The sequence below is a fragment of the Corvus hawaiiensis genome, chromosome 10 (genome assembly GCF_020740725.1).
Source record: "Corvus hawaiiensis isolate bCorHaw1 chromosome 10, bCorHaw1.pri.cur, whole genome shotgun sequence".
Taxonomy (NCBI): Eukaryota; Metazoa; Chordata; class Aves; order Passeriformes; family Corvidae; genus Corvus; species Corvus hawaiiensis.
In genome coordinates, this window is record NC_063222.1 from 16,112,489 (window position 1) to 16,129,420 (window position 16,932).

A 16,932-nucleotide genomic window follows, 5' to 3' on the forward strand; every position below is an offset into this window, starting at 1 on the left:
ACTGGGGTGGGATAACTGCTGTACTGGTGTGTGGGATAACTGCTGCACTGGGGTGTGGGATAACTGCTGCACTGGTGTGGGATAACTGCTGCATTGGTGCATGTGGGATAACTGCTGCACTGGTGTGTGGGATAACTGCTGCACTGGTGTGTGGGATAACTGCTGTACTGGTACATGTGGGATAACTGCTGTATTAGTGCAGGGATCCCCTCCTTGCCATGCAGAGACTTTCCATTACAAGATGCTCTCTAAAGCCTGGGCATTGCTTAAGAAAGTAAAATTAGATCAGAGCAGCACTAAAGATAAGCAGCTCAGTTCTCATCCTGCAACTTGCCAGAGCATTGTGGCAGGTGGGAAGCAGGACAGGACACAGTGTCACCTGCAAGGATAGCAGCAGACTGCCCTGAGGGAGCCCAAGCTCATAGACCTGCCCCAGCCCTGCTCTGATCAGTGTGACAGTATTGGGGATGCCTGGGGGGACACTGGGATATGGGGTGGAATTGCTGCTGCTGAGCCAAGGGCAGAGCAGGGCAGAGACCTGTGTGTTGTGTGCTACATCTCAAATGAAGGCAAATGGTGGGATGGGGAAGGACTTGCCATGGCCCTGGGTGCTCCTCAGGCATCTGTGCATGATGGGAGGCAGCACATACTCTGCTCTCTGTGGCTGCACCCTCCCCTTGCTCATTTTCCTCCTGGCCATGGTGCCTGTTGCTGCCGGGGCCCTGGCAAGGCACCTTCTGGTCAGGCTCTCCTGGAACCCCAGAGAAGGCAGTGGGCAGGGCACAGACCCCAGGACCTGCCTCTGCTGCTGAGAAGCATCCATTTCTTCCCAGGTGAGAAAAGGCAGGAGCAGGCTGCAGGGCAAACATGGTCTTGGCCATATTCAGAAGTCATTATTGCTAACACTCAGCTTTGACAAGCTACTGCAAATGAACGTTCCTGCCAGTAGCTGTCTAGACCTGGCTCTCCGCTTGCGCTGGTCTCATCTCCTGGGCCACCACGGACACGGATAGAGCTGCCTCTGGGGGTCATCGACCATAGCTTGGGTAGAGAAAGTGCAGGTGTCCCTGCTCAGAAAGAAATATTTCCAGACTATTTTCCTCCACTTCCAGCAGAAGAGATGATGCCACACCAAAGTGGGTTTCAGACAACCATATTGCTGATCCTGGAGCTGAAGTTAAAATCCCTGTGCCAGCCAGAGGGGAATGAGGCATCCCAATGCCCAAAACAAGGTGCTGGGGAAATACCACCTCCCTACCTGCCATCTCTGATGCCTGGTTCAGCATCCCCATGGACCTGTTTCAAGCAGCAGAATGAGAAGTCACTGGTAGGAAATGCAGGCATCTGCATTCACACTTGACTCTATTGTTTCGTAAGTATTAGCAGAGAGATTGAAAATGTAATTATGATAATTAAGCTAAATTGCAATCTTCCTACAGGAGCTACCAAATTATTTATATCAACTTTTCATCCTAACTCCCTTAACTGTTCCCTGCCTGCACTGTGTTCCAGTTCAATGGCATTTGTGAAACAGCAGCACATGGCAGTTCCTACTCAGCAGCAAATTGGGATGGGAAAAGAGCTATGTGAGAAATAGTGATGCTGAGGGCTGAGCACTTTGGGGGCAAAGAGCCACAATAAGAGAGGAGAGCCAGAGGGAAGTGTGCAGGACTGGGAAAGGCAGTGCCCAGCTGCAGTCTGGGCTGCCTGAAAAGGGCAGAGCAATGCTCAGCAGGGCTGGATTTGGGCACTGCCTCTCCTGTCCCTTGGGGCTGAGAGTGTACCTCCCACCGTAATCTTTGGAGCTGGAGTGAGCACAGATCCCACTGTGGCAAGACTCAAGGGCCATGGCACAGCCAGGCCAGCCTGGTGCAGGGCCTGGCTCAGCACACAGACCCAGCAGCAGCAGCTTTGGTGCTGCTGCTCTGCCAGCTCCCTCCAGGAACACTGTCAGCTCTAATTAATGTCACAGTTCAGCTTGTTCATGGGTCCGAGCAGACCGCGTGCAACTTCACGGTGCTGCGGGAAGAGTGATGAATTCCATCCCAGAGCCTTTTCCTTGTGTCCCCCCTTGCTTGCCTGTGCCAGAGCAGCAGGGATTTCCAGACCCATATGCGACACCGAGCATGTCACCCCTCTTTGTGGGGTGGCAGCAGGACCAGCTGCGGGAGGCAGATTGCCCAGCTGCTTCCCATTTTGGAGCAGGACAGTAAGGGAGGAGCTCTATAGGCAAAGCCCTTTACTGTGACTAGTTCTCCAGGATCCTTCCCACCGAGCTGAGGACATATGTTTGAGGACATATGCCCCTGTTTTGGGGCATAGGGACAGATGATGTATACCACGATGCGCCACCACTGGGTCCAAGACATCTGGACAGTGGCATGAAAGCCTAGATGCCTGCAGCTAGCAGACCCTGACCTTCACCAGTCCTGGGCTATCCTGTCCCAGACCTCGCCCAGTTCCTACCATCACAGGGGCTTGATCTAAACCCACACATGGGAGCTGTGCTCTGGCTTACCAAGTCTGAGCAAGCAGAACATCACCCCGCTTGGGAAAAAGCATTCTGCAGCCTTTCCTCCACCTCCAGCCCTCAGCAGCAGCATGGACTGCAGTGACCAGGGTTGGATCTTGGAGGGTGCTGGGCAGCTGCAGCCTGGAGCTCAGCTCCTTGCAGAGCTGCCTTGTTGAGCCAAGGGCTGGATTGGGACCTTGTCCTTCATTATATAACTGTTTCTCCAAGTGTTTTCGTAGTGCTCAGCCCTCCCGCCAGGCAGAGCCCCCACCGGCAAGGGGGAATGTCATGGTTTTCTGAATGCATAGCTTTGATTTCCTGCTGGGCTGTAGCAGCAGACAATTCTGCTCCCTCCAGTTAATGCACACCTTGCCAGGCATTCACCAAGACTCAGACCCCTCCAAGGCACCAGGCAGCAAGCTGGAGGTGCCTGGGGTGGGTGATGGAAATGTGGAGAGAAGCAGGACCTCAGAGGCCAGATCAGTTCAGTTCCTCCATGGGGCTCTTTGAGCCCCGCGGATGAACCGACCTGGCCTGGCCTCTGGGACCCCACGCTGTCCCTGTGCTGCCCTGGCTGCCTGCCCTCACATTCCTGTCCTTGCACATCATCTCCTTCCAGCTGCTGGGGAAAATAGCCCCTGCTGCTACCAGCGGCTGGGGTGAGGAGGGGGACACGCCTTCATAGCACATGAGCTCTGCGGGAGCTGGGGCTGCTGCCGACCTTGGAAATGCAGGGTTTTTTTCTTCCCAGCTCCAGGAGAAGCAGGAGGTGAGGCATAGCTGGCTGGCACTGCACCATGCTTGCAGCACACAAGTTTTTTTCATCATCAGTGGGACCCTGCCCACCCTCACCCAAGAAAACCAAGGGCTGTGCAGTGCTGTCACCCACAACCCCTTGGACAGTTTGATGATAGGTTGCCAGCCCTGTGCCTTCCTTGCAGGCTGAAATTGGGGATTTTTTCCCCGCTGAATAATAAAGGGTTTGGTGTGATGGCCAAGAATTGGGCAATGGGACACTTGTGATGCCTTGGGAAAGACTAACAGCAGTGGGACAGGTCAGCTACTCTTCTCCAACACACCGCCGAGGAGGAAATCCTGACGTCTTCCTGCTTCTCTGTGAATCACAGTGTGTGTGCTGAAGGTGACTTGGAATTGTCCCAAGGTTGTACTCAATACTAAGTATTGCCTGTAGCCCCCAAAAAGGAAAAGGTTTTCACCACTAACCTGGTGCCATTCAAGCAGATTTCACATCCAGGAGTCCAAAACAGCCCCTCAGCCAGCAGTTCCCACATCATCACCCCTGGTCAGGCAAACTGGATGTATCCTGTGCAAGGCACATCTCCAAACTAAACTGCAAATAATTCTGAATCTAAATCAGTACTACAGTCTAGGCTAAAAGTCATTTCATGACTTGGCTCATTCCACTTGACCACTGGGTAATTTTTCTGGTTGCACATGATATTTTTTCCTGTTGTGGATGAGGAAGACCTAAGGATGGGAGAAGGGCAGGCTAAGGGCAGAGAAAAACAAGAAGTTGTACATGGCATCCTGCCAACACTTCCAGATTTGTGTGGCCCCCCCCCTCAGCCTCATTTTCAGGAGAAAATCTGTAGTACAACAGCAAATACACAGTCAATAAATAGTATTAGCAAAAAAGGCTCTTTTCTCCTTAATCTCTTCATATTCTGGGAGCCATCATTGTTGCCTGGAATAATCACATGCTCTATTTAGCCATAACACGCTCGGGGAACCTCAGGCACCTGGTGCAGCACCTGACTTGCCAAAGCATCAGCCCCATGTGTCAGGTTCAGAGCAGGATCACTGCTTTTCCTGGTGTTGTGATGTTTGTTATAGGTATTTTCTGGCCAATTCATCCCACACTGCCTGCTAGGTCAGAGATGTGTGAAGCTCAGCGTTCAACCCTGCTGTGCTGGAAACCTCCTTGGCTGGCCCACCAAGCCCAGGCAGGGCAGTGGTTTGCACCAGGGGCAGATAGCAGGGCTTCACATGTAATTCTGCAAACATCTGTTCCTGCATTTGACTTCTTCCCACACAGTTCAAACCTACTGGCAGAGCTACCAGGCTGCCTTTGCTCTCCCTTTGCCTGCCTGTCCCCGGGAAAGCAGCAGTGGGATGGGGCTGCCGGCTGTTGGGGAGCAGTTTCAGAGCCTGTGCTGCTCTTTGCGCAGCCCTCACGCCTCCACTGCATCAGGGGCTGATTCACCATCCCCAGCTGTAAGGCTGAGTTAGTGCTGATGGATGGAGCCTGGTCGACAGGGAACGTGTCTCTGCCAACAGCCCGAGCAAGGGCTGTGCCACACTCGGTGGGACACTATCAGCGGGCAGCAGCCCTGGCACAGGGGCTGGCAGCAGCCCTGTCACTGAGCAGAGACCATAGAGCAGTTTGTCCTCTAGGCATGGGGGCAGGCCTTTCCCAAAGCCCTGCTGCACCTCCCCACACAAGCCCATCAGCCGGCAGCAGGCTTTTCAGCTTAGCAAGCAGCTACTTGTTTAAAAGGAAAAAACAGCAGCAGCTCAGCCTTTTACTCAAATCTGTTGGAGAGAAGTTCTCGCTCTCTCCTCCTCTCCTTTTTCTAGGAAGATGGTACTTCAAACTTGCTGTGTGGAAAATAAAATTACTTTTTTCTCCTCACATGCACTTGTTCTCATTTGCAGACCCAGGCATGCTGCTATGGGGAGGGGCAGGGCAGCTAAGCACACATGAATAACCTCACACCAGCACTGCACACATACATATCACATTTTTTTCTACAGTTCTAGTACCAAAATATCCCAGGCACAAAGGGATTTGGACTACAGCTAATGATCTATACAGGCCTCTAAGGAAACTGCACAGTAGCCCTGCTAATGGCTTCAAGGGGAAATACTTCAGGCCCTAGCTGCTGCTGCTGCTGCTGCTGTTCAGGGAATTGTGCTTTTAAGCTCTGTCGTGTGATAAAAACCTTTTCTCACTGTTGCAGACATGATGGCTCTTCTGGAGAGAGGAAAGGCATTGACTAAGCTAAGGCCATTAACCACTTTTAAGCACACACGGAGGATGTAAAGCAAACACCACCAGGTCATTCAACAAGCGGGGTTGTTAACTAACCCCCGTGACTCCCCTGGCGTGCCGGCTCTGCTCCCCAGGTGCTGTATTGCTCCCTGCTCCAAGCACTGCCTGCTCCCTCTGCCCCGGGAGAGAGCTGGGCATAGACCTGGGGCATTCACCTCAGCCCAGGGCCCTGAACGTTCCCTGCTGCCAGCCAGGCAGTCTGGCAAGCCCCATCTTGGGGAAAGCACTTTGGGATTAGCTCTCCCTGGTGTTTCATTTCCCCTTCATGACCCTTCCCTCCCCGGGAAAGGCAAAGGGAGCTTTGCCTGAGAAAAAGCAGCAAGACACTATTTCTTTAGCAAGGTGTGTCTCAGCAGTGCCAGCCTGAGCGCGCTCAAATCCAGCAGTGGCCACCATCACCTGCTGCATCTCGCTGCCCGTCACAGGCAGACTGTCACCTGAGCACGAAGGTGCCCATTCTGAGGGGATTCCTCCCTCTCCCGATTACCCCTTCCCATGAAAGCCACACCACTGTACCTCCCTCCTCTGACTGACTCATACTGAGACAATAGTCTCGCTGGCGGGGTGGCAGATTTTGCAATGGGTTTTAATGAGGTATTTACAAGTTCCGAGGCGGACTCCTTGCACAAGGAGTGTGGCCTGGCCCTGGCAGCTGGTTGGGCTCTTCATTGACATTCCTGCGACTTCACCGATTGCAGCACAGGCACAGAGGAAAACATTTAGACATCAGAAATGCCAGATTAATTATCTCTTAATTGATACCTCCACTTGGGGACAAATGAAACCGGAACATCTCTCCTGCCCTGGGAGCCTGCCACTTACAAACAGATTTACAGCTAAAAATACCGCGGCAGTCCCGTGGCTAATCAACTTCGCTGCTTACCCTGGGTGAGGTTATGAAATTGTCTCAGGCTGGCACTGTGAGCAGCGAGGGACCAGCTGCAGCACCTGGATGCAGACGACATGAGAGCTGTGCAGTATCCCCAGTGCCCAGGCGAGGGACAGATCACCCCAGGGAAGCCTCAGGGCCCCACAGTTTGGTTTCCTCAGACTAGGACCCAGCCAGAGTACCCTGACGAGGTTTCTCGCACTTTCCTGCCCATGGTTAGAGGCTGCAGAGAGAAAACCTCATCCCTGTGTCTTGTAAGAGTCCTTAAGCGCCCAGTGTGTTTCCCCGTAATGTAACATTCCCAGCCAGCTTGGGAATCACGCTTGATGCTTGAAACCACCTACAACGCATCCCAAGGGATCTCTCCCCCCCAACTCCTTACAGGAATCCACACACAGAGGCCAAATTGCCACAGTGACCCCAGTTTCTTTTAAGTTACCATTATCTTTATTTTCTTCACATATGTGCAAACAGAGGAGATCGCAATGGTGGTGTTCTTAAAAATAACAAAATGTATTTGCATACATTTCCCTATGTACAGGTGAACAGCCACAAGTAGTCTTCTTTTGCACAGCAAAAGATCTAGAGCATTGAGACTGGGGACAGGACCGAGGCCCAAAAAAAAGGTCTAACTTTAAAATAATAATAAAAATAAAACCCCAACTTCACAACAGTGCAAACCTCTCGGACACGACAGCACGATGGAGTGACTTTAATGGAGAAAACAGCGGGGGGCCCTCTCGGATGTGAGATTTCTGACTGTAAACAAGGCGCAACACCTCCCTCCCGCCGCCCTCCCCGGGGAAAGCTATTCCAGGAATTTGGCAGATCTTCAAGGGCTGAGCCGGAGGTAAACAGCCCGCGGCCGCCTCCCCTCCTCGGGCCACGGCGAGTTGGGGCCCGGCTCCGGCAGCCACCGGCACCGGCACGGGAGTGGCGGCCGCTCCCCGGGATGCTGCGGGACGCGAGGGCACCGCGGGGAACCGGCGGGGCCGGAGGGTCCGGTGCGCCCCGGTGGGGCCGTGCACGCCCGGAAGGAACCGTGCATTCCAGGAGAGGCCGGAAGGAACCCGGTGCGACCCGGCGGGGCCGCGCATTCCCGGAGGGAACCCGGTGCGCCCCTGCGGCGCCGCTCACGCCCGGAAGGGACCGTGCATTCCCGGAGGGTACCCGGTACGCCCCGCTGGGGCCGTGCACGCCCGGCAGGGACCGAGAACTCCAGGAGGGGTCAGAAGGAATCGGTATGCCCCGGCAGGGCCGTGCATTCCCGGAGGGCACCCGGTGCGCCTCGGCGGCACCCCGCACGCCCGAAAGGGCTCGAGTGCTCAGCCGGTCTCGGGGTCTCCGGGGGGCGGCTGCTCGGCGTCGCTACCGGGCGGGGCGGCCCCGTCCGTGCCGCCGCTCTCCAGGGAGGACTCGCTGCCCGTGCTCTCCCCGGAAAGCAGGCGGCGGACGCGCAGGTCGGCGCGCAGCGAGCGCAGGTCGTTGCCCAGGCTGAGCTCGCCCAGGTCGCGGAGGAGCTGGCCCAGCTCTGGGCTCTCGCCGCGGCCGCTGCCGGGGCGCAGCAGCTCTCCCTCGGGCTCGCCCAGCGCTTCCAGGATGTCTTCGCAGTCGCAGTGCATGGCCCGCTCTTCCTGCTCCTCGCCCAGTAGGTCCTCCGTGATGGAGCCCAGCTTGGGCGCGCTGCGGCTCCGCTCCACCGGCGGCTTGTAGCAGCACTGCCCGTTGAGCAGCTTGCGCAGCGGCACCAGCGGGATGCTCTGCTCGCCCACCAGCTGCTGCTGCTGGTGCCGCGCGTCGTCCCGCTTCTTCAGCCGGCGGAACTCCGCCAGTGCCGTGGCCGAAGTCTGGTAGAGCAGCAGGGCCATGGCCTTCGCCTTCTCAGGCTTGGAGACCAGCACGGCGTGGCAGCGCAGCATCACCGCCTTGTGCTTCAGCTCGTGGCGGTAGATCCAGGCGAAGACACGGGGCAGGCGCGGGTCGGCCACGCAGTAGGTGACCCGGTGCAGCAAGTAGAGGTGACCGGGCCGGCGCAGCCCCTTGTCCTCGGCGTGGGCCATGCGGATGCCCTGTGCGCTGATGGTCAGCTTCATCTTGGTGCCCTGCCGGCCCGCCTCGCTCTTGCTCCAAATCTTGCAGACGGCCAGGTCGGTGCAGCCCTCACCTTTGGACTGGATGGTGGTGGCGTTGCCCAGGTAGAGGACAGTGTACGTGGGGTCTTCGCTGGTGACGCGGAATTTCCGCCGCTTGGAGCGGAACATGCTGCCCACGCGGTGCAGGGCGCTCTCGGGGCAGGCGCGGGCCAGCGAGGTGAGCGCCGAGTAGTGCACGCTCACCGCGTACCCCTTGGGCTTGCTCTGCCGCCGCGCCTCGCCCGCCGCCAGCTCCACCTTGCTCCGCTTCCAGGGCAGCATGGCCCCGCGGAGCCGCGGCTAGGCGCCGCGCCGACGGCTCCGGGCGCGGGGGGGCATGCCACGGCGGCGGCGGCTGGGCTGCCCGCCCGCCTCACATCCTTGCGGGCGCCGGGCCGCCGCGGCCGTAGATATAGGCGGGCGCCGCGCTCCGCGGGCGCGGAGAGGGGAGGCCCCGCGCACCGAGGGCGGAGCGCCCGCTGCCCGGGCCCGCCGAGCCGGCGGCTCGCTGCTCGCCGCCCGCCCGCCGCCGCCGCTCTGCGCCGCCCGCCGCGGCGCCCCGGCCCCGGCCCCGGCCCCGCCGCGCCGTGGGGCGGGCACGGGGCGGGCACGGGGCGGTGCCAGCCCGGCCGGGCAGCCACTGTCCCCTCCCCGTTCGCAGCGGAGCGCGGCCCCCAGCGGGGCACACCCGCCGGTGCCGGCGCTGGCGCGGAAGCGCGGGGACCCCCGTGCGCCCCACGGCGCTCCCCACGGCCACATTCGGAGGGTGGGTGCCGTAGCGCTCTCCTGCAGCTTTCGTCAGCACCGGCGGGGAGAATGGAGAGGGCACCGCCCGGGATCCGTCTGCCCAAAACCCCCTTAAACCGATAAAAATCCCAAGGCCACTGCGGGACCATATTCTCTGGGAGATCCCACGGCCGGGAGAGCCCCAGCCTCAGCTGCCTGCCCGGCCAGGGTGTGCCATGGACAAGTCCCGCTCTTGCAACATGATCTTTCCTTTGGTTTGGTTAGTCCGGCCCTGAGAGATGAAGGGCCTGCAGCAAATACTAGTTATTATGTATGAGTAATCCTTTGCTCCATATTTATATGCAGCAGCCGAAGAACAAGAAGTTGTCTTGTAATTTCTTGTTGCTGAGTACACTCACAGACATAATGAGAAAGTTGGTCTCTGTGTTGTTAGTTACTATAGCTTCTTGTGTCATGTATCATATCATTGCCAGAAAGAACAGAAATTCCAGTGCTGCAGATAATGGCACTTCATCGGGGTTTGGATAAATGTTCGACAAAAGTGGGACAGTACGTACTCGTGCAGTAAAATATGTGAACACCTGCCTGAATTATTTGACAAATCATTTCTAGAATTTGGATCAATTAAACCAGTAGATAATTATCGTTGTTGTTGTTGTTACTATTATTACATCATGCCATCTAGCAGATTGCTTGGGAATTGCAAGTAACCACAGTGATCATCATCAAACTATTAAAAAGCACTTGCCCACTTGCTTGTATTTCCAAAATCCCCCCCACTGGAGGGCAGCGTGGTCAGCACCATCCCTTGAGACTGCTCCGCCACAGTTGGTACCAGGGGACGCCTGGATGCAGCCATGGTTTCCAGAGGCCAGTGGTAGGTGTGGGTCAGTAACATGCTGCATTTCCTGTCTTCAGCAGCTCTAACACAGCACTTTGACAGTGTTAGGAAGGCTGTAGCTTGCCCTGAGAAGTGAATGTGTTAATGCTCCCATTTTCCAATGAGAAAACTTCAGTTGGAGAGCTGCATGGGCTGGGTGCACACCAGTCAGTGCACACAACCTGTGGCACGGCCAGGGCTGGGACAAACCAGCCAGGTCCCTCTGCGTGAAGCCCAACACCCACTGGGATGCACATTTGGGCTCGGCACCATGCTGAACCAAGCCCTCTGTCTCTTTGGGAAAACCCCACTGAGACCTCACAGGAGGGCAGGTGAGGGGCTGAGGTCTGCCCCGGACGCAATGCCCAGGAGCAGCTGCAGTGGGGGAACTCTGCTCTCAGCCCTGATGCAGACTGGGTGCTGGGCGCCCACTGGGAGCCCCCATGCTGCTGTTGGTGTGGGGGGCAGGAGGGACTATGTGCTATGCTGCAGCCTGTGGCAGACAGCTCCTGCCATCCCACTGCATGGCAGGGAGAAGGACTTTGGTTTGTACAGCTGATTTATCTCCAAGTAGCATTCAATGTGCTCTTCTTTTGTCTTCTTTTGTCTTGGAAGGTGAAAACAGAAAACGCTGCTTAAATAAAACAAATCCAATGGCTTGAGGTGACATCTGACACCCACACATGGTGTGGCACTCCTGCAGTCCTGAAGATCTGCCTCCTCTCCCTCAAGGTGTCCTGCTGAACCACAGCTCCTCAGATCCACGCCTGCCCCGTGCTCAGTGGCTGCCACCTGCCTGAGCAGTGCCTGTGAGCTGCAAGGCCGAGAGCAACCCTGTCTGCTCCTTTGAGACGCGTGGGCACAGCAGTCTCTCCATATGAGGGAGTTGCTTTGCCAAAACCCTGCCTGCCTCCAGCTGTGGGCAGAGGAGCCTGTTCTGGGTATTGGGCTGGCGGCTCGGCAGGCAGGTGTTTGCTCTGGGTGGGATGGAGCAAGCAAGGAGGCCCACACACCTTCCTGCAGTGCTGCCTCTGGAGGGACGTTAGAGCAGGGGGCTGGTGCTGGTACACAGACACTTCTGATAACGATGCCCACAGAGGTGTTTTCAGAGTCAAGCTGGGCTCTGCCATCCCGATTGAAGTGATCTGTGATAAGGAATGTAGACTTTAAGTTTTCACAGCATGGCTCATGCAGGCTGCTGAGCCCCATGGCTCTCCAACAGCCCTTGGGCATATTTGTCTGCAAACTCCAGTGGTGTGTAATGTGAGGAGGAGATCTGACCCCTTTGTCCTCCTCATGGCCTCCCCAGTCCCAAGGCAGAAGCACTGCCATTTCTGGATTGCATTCTCAGGGTAGAGGTTTCCTTATCAGCATCTCAGAGACCCGCTGGGGGATCCAGATGGTATCTAGGGAGCAGCAGCACCCCAGAACACCTGCCTCCATACCACTTGGAAGTGCAGCAGCAGGGAAGGTGTCTTGTGGTCACATCCCTGCTTGAGAATGGAATCTGTCTTGGTTCAGTTCCTCGCCATGCTTGCTCGCCAGTTGGTGTGCCAGACCATTGTAGCTTTCTTTGCTTCATTAATGGGCCTGGTTAGTTCAGGACCATGTCTTCCCTGCTGTGTGGCAACTGCTTGAATTCTATGCCACATGCCTCAGCAGCTGAAGAGCACATTGCAAATCATGGTGGTCTGTGATGGCAATTCCCGCACAAAATGCTCTGAGTCCTGTGCTGGGCTGAGGAGCTGTGCCACAGCCTTTGGGTGAAGTCTGGCAGAAGGGAGCAGCCCAGTAAAGTTTGGGGCACCTGCTCCATGCTTGAGGCTGTTCCTGTGGTGTTGGATGTCTGTATTTCATTGCCGAGAGGAGAAGCTGAGGCACAGTGAGGGGAGCCTGCCCTGTGGGGCCAGTGCATGCTGCCTGGTTCCCAGTGAGCACGAGGCTCCCTCCTGGCCTGCAAGGCCGGCAGCACCCGTGATGTGTAGGACTTGCATGCTGGGGGCTTATCTGCACAGTGCTGTAGCCTGGAGGGAGTGCAGCAGCCTGTTCTCTATTTATGCAATATCCCAGCAGCTACTGAGCATCACCTCCCTGCGTGCACGCATGGAAATCCTGAGTGAGGCGTGGGAAAATCTGTAAGATACCATCTCTGCCCTGCGGCCCAGAGCCGGCAGCACGGTGAGTGCTGCACTTGGCCCTCGGCAGACCCCACTCCCTGCCCCACTCCATCCCTCTCCTGCCCTGGCCACTCCAGTCTGCACTGCAGCCCATGGTCACACCCCACCACGAGCCCATAGGTTCTGGAGTGCACGGTGTCTCTGGGGCACAGACAGGCAGTGGCTGCCCAACACCTCTGTTGGAGGGAACTGCCAGGTTGCCCATGCTGGCCGCTCTGTGGAGTGTGGGGAGATGCCAGGGTCTGTCTGATGGCAGAGGGTGAAACCCTGCAGGGAGCAGCCCCACTTCAGGGATGGCTTTTGTAGCCAGCAGCTGGAATTGGATCTCTGGTTGGGAAGAGTGGTGGGAAAAGGTGCTGGGGAAAGTTGATATGACAAGACCAAAATAATTCATGGGAATGTACTGATTTTGTCACTGTATGAAAACATGTCAGGCTTCCTCCCCCCAGGTAGCAATAGAACTTCTTGTGTTGCAGCAGCTGAAGTGACACAGTCAAAGTGAAACACTGCAAGCGGCATTTCAATATGTTCCAAAACAAAGTATTTCAGAGTTTCTATAACTATGCAACATGTCATAGTTTTGACTCTTTGTTCCAAACCGGGACAAAGGAAATGCCGAACTGTCAAGTTTTTCCATGAAGCGGAAAGACTGAGCGGCTCCTGGGCCTCACAGGCCATCAGTGGTGGAAGGCAGGGTGCCATGGCCCTCAGCCGCGCCAGCCGTGATCCAGGTCTGGGCAGCAGCAAGTGCGGATGGCTGCCTGTCACCAGGAGCGGGGACAGCCTGAGACGAGTTGGCAGGGCAGGGGACAGCATGAGCTGCTCAGGGAGAAGGGTCCTTAACAGCCTTTCATGGAAGCCGCATGCCACCCCTGCTGCCTCCTGTCTCTCTGAAGAGGAGCAGCACCCCATCCTGCAGCGGGTGTGCCCTGGCAGGGCTCGGGGGCTCGGGGCTGGGAGCACAGGTGATGCTGGGGCCATGTGAAGACTGTGGGAGGTGCATGCATTGGCAGTCCTGGATCCCCTGCGGGCACCAAGGATGATGCCAGTGCTGCTCAGGGTGCCCAAGACCGGGAGCACCCCTGGGGCCGGGGCTCTGCTGCTCGGCGAGGCCGTGGTGGTATCGGCACACCTCTGCTGCGGTTGTTTTTCAGGCACCGAGAGCGGCACACCCTGCTTCCTGCACAGGCGGCCCCGGCGCTTCCTGCACCCGCTGCTGTAATTAGAAGGGCAGGCAGTGTCCCATGGAGCAGAGCCCTCCCTTGGGTGTCACGGCACTCTCGGCGGGGGTTTGCTGGGTGAGCTGGTGCGGGGCACCCGTCCTCGCACCATGCTGCCAGTCAAGGGGCACAGAGGTGGTGTTGGGGCAGCATCCTCTGCTCAACGCTCCATTCTGGGGACTGCCACCATAGGGCCGTGTGGAGGGGCAGCAGTGGGCAGCGCGGGTGAGTCTTCCCAGGCAGAGCTGGCACAACGGAGCTGGAGAAATCCCATCGGTTTCCCATCCCGTGCTTTGTGCCTTCAAAGAGGCAGGCAGCTCTCTCTAATTAAGTTGCCCCCACCCTGCCAGGCAAGGAGGCGATGTTATCTTCATAGGGCTGGTGGAAGAAGCAGAGTCTAAAAAACTTGCCCGAGGGCCTCAGCGGGGTTGGTGCCTTCTCAGGGCTCAGCCTTGGCCAGGCAGCCCTGCTTCTGAGTTTCCCCAGCATGCTGCTCTTTCTAAAGAGGAGCAAGACCTTCACCAAAAGATGGGGAAGCTTGCAGAACAAGCTCCTGCTTTTCCTGCAGTGCCACTCTGCTTTGGAGTACAGCTGGAAAGAAGGGGGTGCAAGCAGCTGCAGTTGTGCACAGAGCAAAATTGTCTTGGTGTTCTTGCAGGGCTGCTGTGGGGAGGGTTTCTTAATGGGTCTGCTTGTCAGGCTGAGGCTGGCAGTACCGCTGAATTGAGCATTGTGAACCTACATGAATAATGAATAGCCATCACATGAATATTTTAGAGACACAGTCCTGAGATTTCCCAGTGCTGCCTTAAAGGAAAATGGAGGAAAAGTTGTCCAGAAAGAATGATGTTTCCTCTAGGCAAAAACACACTGTTATCATTGGCTTTTGAAAAAGAGCTGCTGCTGCTAAATAATTCTCAGGATTTGCATCAAAAACTGGAGCAGTGGTTTGGCTCCAAGGCAGAAGAAGTTGGGAGAGAAGCCCAAGTCAATGATTACAGTGTGCTGGAAGGACAGCAGATTTTACTTTGTCTATGCAATGGTTTTGTGAGAATTCCCAAAGCTGTGTCCACCTTCCAAAGAGCCAGCAGTGCTGGGCACTCAGTGGATTTCAAAGGAGTGGTGAGAGATTTGGTGATGCACAGGGATGCTTTCTCTCCCGGGAGAACACCTCAGTCCAGCCCAAGTACCCCTCTCAAAGAGCTGAGTTGTACAAACAAAGCCCAGCAGCAAAAATTGTGTTCATTTTGCATGCTGTGGTAGCTGCTGCATCATATGGGAATGGGCTGCAAATCAACAGGTTTATCCCACTTCACAGCAGCATGCCCCTCTCCTCCAAGCTTTCCTTGCCTGGCTGCGCTGTTGGCATGCACACTCCGGTGCCAAGCTGCCTCTGTGCAGCTCTTGGGACAGCATCTGTACCTCAGTGTCCCTTTCCACTGTGTGTGACTAAGCCATGCATAAACATCTTCTAGGAGCAGCAGGCTGTCACAGTCAGGTAAGACCAGTAGCAGCCTGTCTTGCTCAGGTAGGCACAGCATAGCAATGGGAGAGGGATGAGAAACATGGCAATTAGAAATATGCAATTGCTACTCTAGCTCTGATGTTTTTGTCACTTGGATGACGCAGTCTGTATCTCCTTCAGCACTGCTCTGCTCAAAGCGATCCTTGCAGTGCTGCTAGCACCATCAGACAGAAACAATTCCTTGGTGTTTATGAAGTGCTCAGAAATGTATCTGTTGCAAGAATGAGGGCAATTTGGGCATCGCTTAAGTAGGTCGCACAGAGGTGGTAGAAAATACCTGCAGTTAACTGGTCCCTGAAGCACTTCAGTCTGGAAATGGGGAAAGGTGGGGGGGAAAAGGGCAACATGTGGGAAAAACATCCCAATCTAAATTCAGAGATCTTTATTGTTCATGTTTTCCTCAAACTTCCCTGCCCCAGGATGGGTTGCAGGTGGCAGAGCAAGCCTCCTTTTCCCACTGCACCAGCACTTCTGCCTGTCCCTGAGTGTCTGTTTCCAGTTCATGCCACTGGACGCAGCTGCAAGTGTCCCCATGGAGGTCCATCGAGCTCCGCACTCTGTACTGGCAGAGTCCTCAGCCAAAGACCCCAGTGGTGCCGAGACTGTGCTGCCAGGGCTGTGCCAATGGGATTATTGAGCATTCTGCCTGTGGTCAGGCAGCCTGGGAATGGCACTGCACGTGCCTCAGCTGCAGGGTTAGAAGTGCTGCCAGACCTGAGGTGTGGGGATCGGCCAGGCTGGCTGGCTGATCTGGCTGGTGATCATGCATTGTAAAGGGAAGGTAACTTTTAACTGAAGTACAAAAGAAAGACAATAATGAGCACTTACATTACTGCTTCAGTGCCCACATAAAGACTCGAGATGGTTTTATTAAAGATGACTTGATTAGAAATGATTTTACTAAATCTCTGCCTGCTGTCTGCAGCCCACCAGCCTTCCATTGAAGCACCTCACCTAAATGAAAAGCTGACTGCTGAGTCCCCTTTCATCTCTCTTATTTGCCTTTAGGAAGCAAAGGAGGGGCCAGACCAGGCTGGTGGTGGTGGCAGAGCCTGGGATGAGCATGGCAGAGGTTCAGACGTACTTGGGAAATTTATGCCATACAGTTGCTAGCTTTGAAAAGAAGAAGAAAAGAAAAACTGTGTCTTCCTAATGGGTGTTTATCAGGGGGAGGCATCACAGAGCAAGAGAAAAGAAAAAAGAAAAAAGAAAGAAGAGGGAAAAGAGAGAAGAGAGAAGAGAGAAGAGAGCACTCCTGCCCAGGCAGTTGTGCATGCTGCGATGCTGTTGGTAGCCAGCTCCTGAAGTTAAGCTTTGCCTGCCTCTTTTTTCCAGGGATTAGACAGGTTATTCTCTGATTACAACTGATACACATTACAGAGTTATAGTGAAAACTGTCTGGCCTTAACCCAACACCCATAAAGGAGAAATGCTTCATAAATCAGTTCAGTGAGCAAGTACAGGTCAAGTTGTTTATTAATTTAACCTTCTCTCCCATCTTGACCCGGATCAGCCACAATGGCTGCTGCCGAAATCCATTCAGTAGTTCTCTGGCTGGGCATGCAATGTCCTCTGTCTGGCAAAGAAGCCCAGACTCTGGCTAGATTTTGTCAGCAACTTCATAGCATACCTCCCACTGCTGCGTCCAGGATCCCACTTTGCCACTGTCATTCCTCGCATGCACTGTTTGCTATACTGGGATGATGGACACTGGGGAAGGGGAACCTGCAATAGGCTGGGTGTGTTACAGGGCACAGGGCCAACCTCAGCCACAGGA

General features: G+C 55.6%; 1 protein-coding gene and 1 long non-coding RNA gene across 2 annotated transcripts; one reads left to right on the forward strand and one right to left on the reverse strand.

Annotated features, from left to right (window-relative positions):
- The first annotated feature begins 758 nt into the window (after window positions 1–758).
- On the forward strand, window positions 759–16,349 carry LOC125330935. Its single transcript, XR_007205764.1, has 2 exons — window positions 759–1,372; window positions 10,849–16,349. It is a non-coding gene; the product is annotated as an uncharacterized LOC125330935 (long non-coding RNA).
- Window positions 6,899–9,068, reverse strand: FAM43A (family with sequence similarity 43 member A). Its single transcript, XM_048314695.1, has one exon. It carries the CDS (start codon window positions 8,886–8,888, stop codon window positions 7,800–7,802), a length of 1,089 nt encoding a protein of 362 aa, XP_048170652.1. The 5' UTR covers window positions 8,889–9,068; the 3' UTR covers window positions 6,899–7,799.
- Window positions 16,350–16,932: the final 583 nt, after the last annotated feature.